At 44.0% G+C, this 5,655-nt stretch overlaps 1 protein-coding gene across 5 annotated transcripts in view; it reads right to left on the minus strand.

The window, feature by feature from the left end:
* Positions 1-5,655, minus strand: part of LYPLAL1 (lysophospholipase like 1) — an 83,355-nt gene that overhangs the window by 37,157 nt on the left and 40,543 nt on the right. Inside the window, exon 1 of one of the 5 annotated variants that reach the window (XM_059717752.1) lies at positions 4,599-4,686. The exons of 1 other annotated variant lie outside the window; for it this stretch is intronic. In XM_059717752.1, the coding sequence (XP_059573735.1) occupies positions 4,599-4,671 (73 nt within the window). In that variant the 5' untranslated portion in view covers positions 4,672-4,686. Of the gene's footprint in view, positions 1-639; positions 758-2,302; positions 2,405-2,642; positions 2,819-4,598; positions 4,687-5,655 lie in introns of those variants that run through there. 3 more of the 5 variants (XM_006274117.4, XM_019483163.2, XM_059717750.1) reach the window with 3 other exon arrangements.

Below are 5,655 nucleotides of genomic sequence, written 5' to 3' on the forward strand. Positions count from 1 at the left end.
TCACAGGTGTCAAGTTGAGTACGCTTATAAATGTTTGCAGGACTGTGACCCACACTAGGTGTTTAACAGGCATTCTCTGAAATCCAGGAAACATCATCAGGAACACATACAGCTCAGGAAGCTAGTTTTTCAGCGAACAGCTTACAGAAGACTCATTTTAGCCAAGAAGAAATATGACTGACTCTTGCAAATAGATTGCCATCATGGTTCTGGCTTCATTACCAAAGCTGATATTGGAAGGCAATTACAGTTACTTACATACACACACACACACACACAATGTCCCAAAAAAGCAAATATGCATAAAAAAAAAAAAAATCTAAAATGCAAGCCTTTTCTATTCAAGTTTAGCACTACTCATAAGGAAAAAGGAATGCTCAGGAGCATGACTAAAACATGGATAATTCAGTCTTGTTTATGTATTTCAAAATCAGTACCGAAACGAACTGTGTCAATGTCCGCTACCTGGGCTTTTTTTGTTTGATTTGTTTTGTTTTGGTGGGGGGGGGGGGGTAGGTTCCCCTTCAGTTCGAACTAGAGTTTTAATTTCACTTTCAACCATGGAAGACTAAATTTCTGCCATCTATGTACAAACATACAGAGATGAGGACCTGAGCCTCCAAAATTATTAGTGAGGACCTGATTTAAGGCCACTGCTTTTTCTTGTTGAACTCCCACAATTGCTTAGTACTTTACTTAAGTACTGGAAGTCTTTTACTGGGACTTCCTCATTATTTCCCATTCCATGGGGGGCAGGGGCGGAGGTGGTGTTCAGGCTCTTCTTGCTGCAGTTAACCTGTGACAATCATTAAGAGGAAAATCAATTCACAGAACTGCCACTTTACTGCTGCTCTATGTCATAACTGCTGAACAGAGGGCAACAGTGCAGCCTACAGTGCCAGCCCACATTAAGAGACCTGTGGCTACCCCTACATAAAAACATAGCCTACAGACTTGTTAAACAAAAGCAGATAAAAAGAGCACTCTGACTTTCTCTCATAGCTGCACGGCAAATATTATGAAGTTACATTAAAAATGAAAAATTGTAGAGTACTTGTGGAAAATTGTAGTGTATACTTGTGGATTCAACCTCTGACCATGATCTACTTCCTACAAAATCAGAGTTATTTCCTCAAATACTAAAGTATTAGCATTAACAACAGATGCTGAACACACCTCTTCAACTCTGCTTTATTTTAATCTTTTGAACTCAAAACAATGTTGACAATCCTGGTTTAAGAAAAACAAATGTAAATGGCATTGCAAAAATAAAAATGCAATGAAATTAATAGGAAACCTGTTAATGTTTTTTGTCAACTCAAACAAAATTCAGGATTGAAAATATATACAGCAAGAATAATATCAATATTGTAGGGTCTAAGTTGAATGCTGATATGTACTTGTGGGCAGAACAAAATGGATGCCTACTGGTTTGTTCCAGCAAACACACATGTGGACAGACACCCTTAGCTAAAATTAAAAGAGGAGAGTCAAGGTAAAGATAACATCAGAAGAGTTTGTTTTTTTTTAACCCATCATTGTTACAAGTAACATAAAGATGAATATGATCTTTAATGGAGAAAAAAAGTGTTTCTCAATTTGGTCACCTAGTGAAAATAATTACCTGCAAGTTAGGTAACGGCCAGTTTCAGTTTTACTTACATACTCAGTGAAGACACAGAGATGGGATTTTCAAAGGTACCCAAGTGATACAGCAGCACAAGTCCTATGACTTTGGCACTGTCAATAAAGCCAAGACCCTTCAAGCTGTGGCGCACGCAAGGCACTCATGAAAGCAGTCCCTGCATGACTACAGTTGTCCCTGTGCCCAGGACCTTGTCTAGGCTAGAATAAAAGTGGCAACCTTAGCATACAATAGCTTTCAGGTGCTAACACCTTTGAAAAGCCCAGAGTGGACAAAAAACGCTGCTTTAAATGGATGCTAAACTAGGCAGAGCCTCCACTCCTCCAAAAATTCCTGCCCAGGCACTTGCATCAAAGGGCTGGGTGGCCCTCGTGCATACACCGTGATCCAGGATGATCAGCTGTTGCTGCAAACTGGGCAGAGAAAAGCTGAGAAGGATCCTAAACTTTAACTCAGCGGTCCTCAAACTTAGACTCAAGGCACCCCTGGTTAGACTTAAAACGGCCCTCCAAAAACTCCTGCTCATAGCTTTTGCTTGATTTTTTGAGTGCAGAAAAATAACCCGGCCCCATTTCCACTGCAAAGAACCCAGTGAGACTTCAACAGGGCACAAGGCCTTCAGCACTACAGCTTCCTATTTGAAACCCTGGGGTTTACCTTGCCACTCGCCTTTGTGCCCCTGGCAGGGCTAATACTCCGCGACACCCCGGAAAGGAGCTTGGGGCCTGGTCAGAAGTCCCAGCCACACCTCTACCAGCTGGTTTGAAGGGGCTAGCCTGGGTCAGGATTCACACGGGGCAACTGGGCAGGGGGCACAAAGCTGGCATCGGAGGCGCTGCTCCAGATGCACCCCAGGGAGGGGGGGGGAGGGCACCTGGCTGCCCCACAGCGCTGCAGCACATGGCTTTCCCCCAAACCACAGCGCCCCACCCCTGCAAATGCAATGCAACACAACGCAGTCCCCCGCCCCCGCAGCAAGCCCGGGGGAAGCATGCACCTGAGCCGTGCAGGAAGATCACGGAGGCCGTGTGCCGGCCCGCGGGGGACGCCACGCTCCGCCGCAGCGAGCCGCACGCCGCCATGCCCACCCCGCGCCCGCCCTATCCTGTCCCGCGTGCCCCTGCGCGCTGAGGGGTGGGAGTCAGCCGAGCCTGCGCTCAGCCCTGCGGCGCATGCGCCGGGTCCGCAAGAAGCCGCCCCCTTCCTCTTCCCGCACTGCTGCAGCCACGTGTTTCGTCAGCCTCTGTCCGCTGCTGACCTAGTCTCGTCAGGCAGGGGGGTTATCCCCCTCTCCGCGACCTCGTGACTTCCCTTCTCCGCTTAACGAGCACCTGACTCCCGCCCCCCAAGTTGTCCCTCAGCATCGTTTTCCCTTTCCAAAAAACAATGCAGAACTTGAGGCAGGACAAGGCGTGTGGCTTTTGTAAACTGCGTTTCATTGTATTTGGGAAATAACAGTCCCGGGTTTCCTTTGGGAGTGCAAGTCATAATAGGCAGCCAAGAGCTTGTGTTCACCACGCTTGTTATCTTGCATTCATTTTGGGCTAGCTTGAGTCCTTCAGCTGAATAGCAAATAATTGGGGTGGTCTCCTCTTCCCCACCCCAACCTCCGCCGCCAGCCAGGAGATAAAAGAGCCCTTTAACATAAATAGTAATAAATAATATCTAAATAATTATAACATGGATAAAATAAATAATATAATAATATATCAATACTAAGAAGAACACACAATAAAATAATAATGAAATAAATCCTAAAACGCCAGCAGTTTTCCAAACTGTGGGTTGCACCATCAAATGTGGTCGCAACATCAGTGGGTAGGGGGCTCTGGGCTGGGAGGGAAGGGGCGTGCTGAGGAGATGGGGCTATAAATGGGGTCAGGCTGAGGAAAAGTTTGGGAAGTGCTGTACTAGGCCATGGAAACCAATGTAGGCCCCCAATTTAGGCCAGAGAGGAGAGAGGAAAGGAAGACCGCTGAGTGGCTTCAAGTGACACATACTGTCATTAGCATCATGGCTCCGTTTTCTACAGTCCCTTTGAATCCTCTCTTCATGTTTTCCCATGTGCTGTGTTCGGTGTCCCCCCGGCCCGCTCGTTTTGAACCTGTGGCCTTCAAACCCATCACTGTTTTATTTTCTTGTTGCCCCAAGCAATCCATGATATCCCCCTCATCACCAACTTATACCTCTACTTGGTGGGCTTTCACCCATGTCACAGAATGGCATATCAAAAGGTTTCTCTTCATGTTTTCACAGTCACTTCATGATGATCTAGCCCATTTACATGGCAAGGGAAGCCCTTCCAGGATGAGATACTCAGAGCAACACGGCCATGCATCCCCTTTATTCCTTTCTGTAATATCTCCTTGTTCACTTTCACCAGGCTGGGGACTCAGCTACGTCATGGTGTCAGCCTTGGAGGTATAAACCTTCCTATGTATTAAATGCAAATTATTATTATTATTATTATTGCTTTTATTACTGGTTGTTATCCCATCTAACTTCCTTGTGTGTTAAGGTCAGAATTTAGTTTATAAATAATTCTGTATTTGTAACCAGAACAAACCAAAGGCTTAATACTTTTGCTGTTTGTGATGGGCTGAAACACTCTCACTGATGTTTCCATTACTCTGGCATTGTAATCTATTTATAGAATAATCTGTAGGTCTTCAGTTCCTATATTTAGAAACACCATGTGGTAGGGAAACTATGGAGCAAGTAATAAAAGAGGATTGTCCCATTCATTTAGCTACACGTTTGGAAGTGTAGTTAAGTTTCAGTGTGACCAGGTGCGGCTTTTTTTTTAAGGGTAAAGGCCCAGTTGGCAATAGAACTGAGGAAAGTAAATGGTACAGACTTTGATGAGGAGTCCTTCAGGGCATCACACAAAATGAGGGAACCAGATGGGCCAAAGATATTGAAACTCCAGTACACACTTGACAAGCTTGCCCACCTTTGATTATTTTCAGTGTAATTGTGTTTTTGTTTTTGAGGGGTTCATTTGATGTTTTGGTGGCTCCTACCATTTTGCAGGTCCTGGAACCTAAGGAGAAAAAGCACAAGGTTTCTCATGCATATATACTTTCATAAAAGCTGTAAGACTATTGTTGATGCATAGATTAACTACCTGCCGTGGCAGCTTGTGGTCCACAGAATTTGAATAAGGAGGACCAAATGTAAACCCCATCGCTACCATTTAAATGTGATCCAGGGAGTGAATAGCAAGTTTATGGATTAGTTTTGCAATTCAACTTGAACTGTTTGGCAAGCTATAGGGGCACACCTGTTAGTCTTTAGATATGCAATGAAACCTTAGCTTCTTGAGGTAGCATGTTATTACCTTAAGAATAGCCCTGGGTTAGGTAGCTGAAACATGAAGAGCATGTTAGGCTTGAATTTCAGTTTGAATTCAAATCTTAGGGCATCAAGTGTAACTTACAGTGATGCACAAACATGGTATGATGCATAACCAAGAATTCCTCTCAATGTTATACTTCAAGAAATTCAGAATTATTTTTCACAATATGTTCCAACTACCTCATAAAGAAGATTAAAAAAAATCTGAATGTAATGAAAATCGAGTGAATTGTACTTTACTGAGAGATAGAACAGTTCAGCTATTCTCAAACTTTATAAGATTACGATTTCCAGTGCAAAAATATAGAACACTGGTAAAATAGCTTCCCCTATGAAGAGGAGACAAACACTTATTGCCAACAGTCATCTTTTGCCAACAGTTATCTGGGATACAAATTATTTTCTATTTTAAATATAGAGAAATAATTGACAACTCAATATCATTGCCAAATGGTGACTTTTAAATGACTCTATTAGGTCAGCTGCCTCCCACGGGCTTGCATCCGAGATATAGCAGAGAGGATCCCCAGGCTTGTCTCGCCCTCCGACGACTACCCCATGCTCTTCATCCATGTGGGAACGAATGACACGGCCAGAAGTAATCCAGACCAGATCATGAGCCATTATGGGGCTCTGGGGAATGGGCTCAAGAG

Source organism: Alligator mississippiensis, chromosome 1, assembly GCF_030867095.1.
Source record: "Alligator mississippiensis isolate rAllMis1 chromosome 1, rAllMis1, whole genome shotgun sequence".
Taxonomy (NCBI): Eukaryota; Metazoa; Chordata; order Crocodylia; family Alligatoridae; genus Alligator; species Alligator mississippiensis.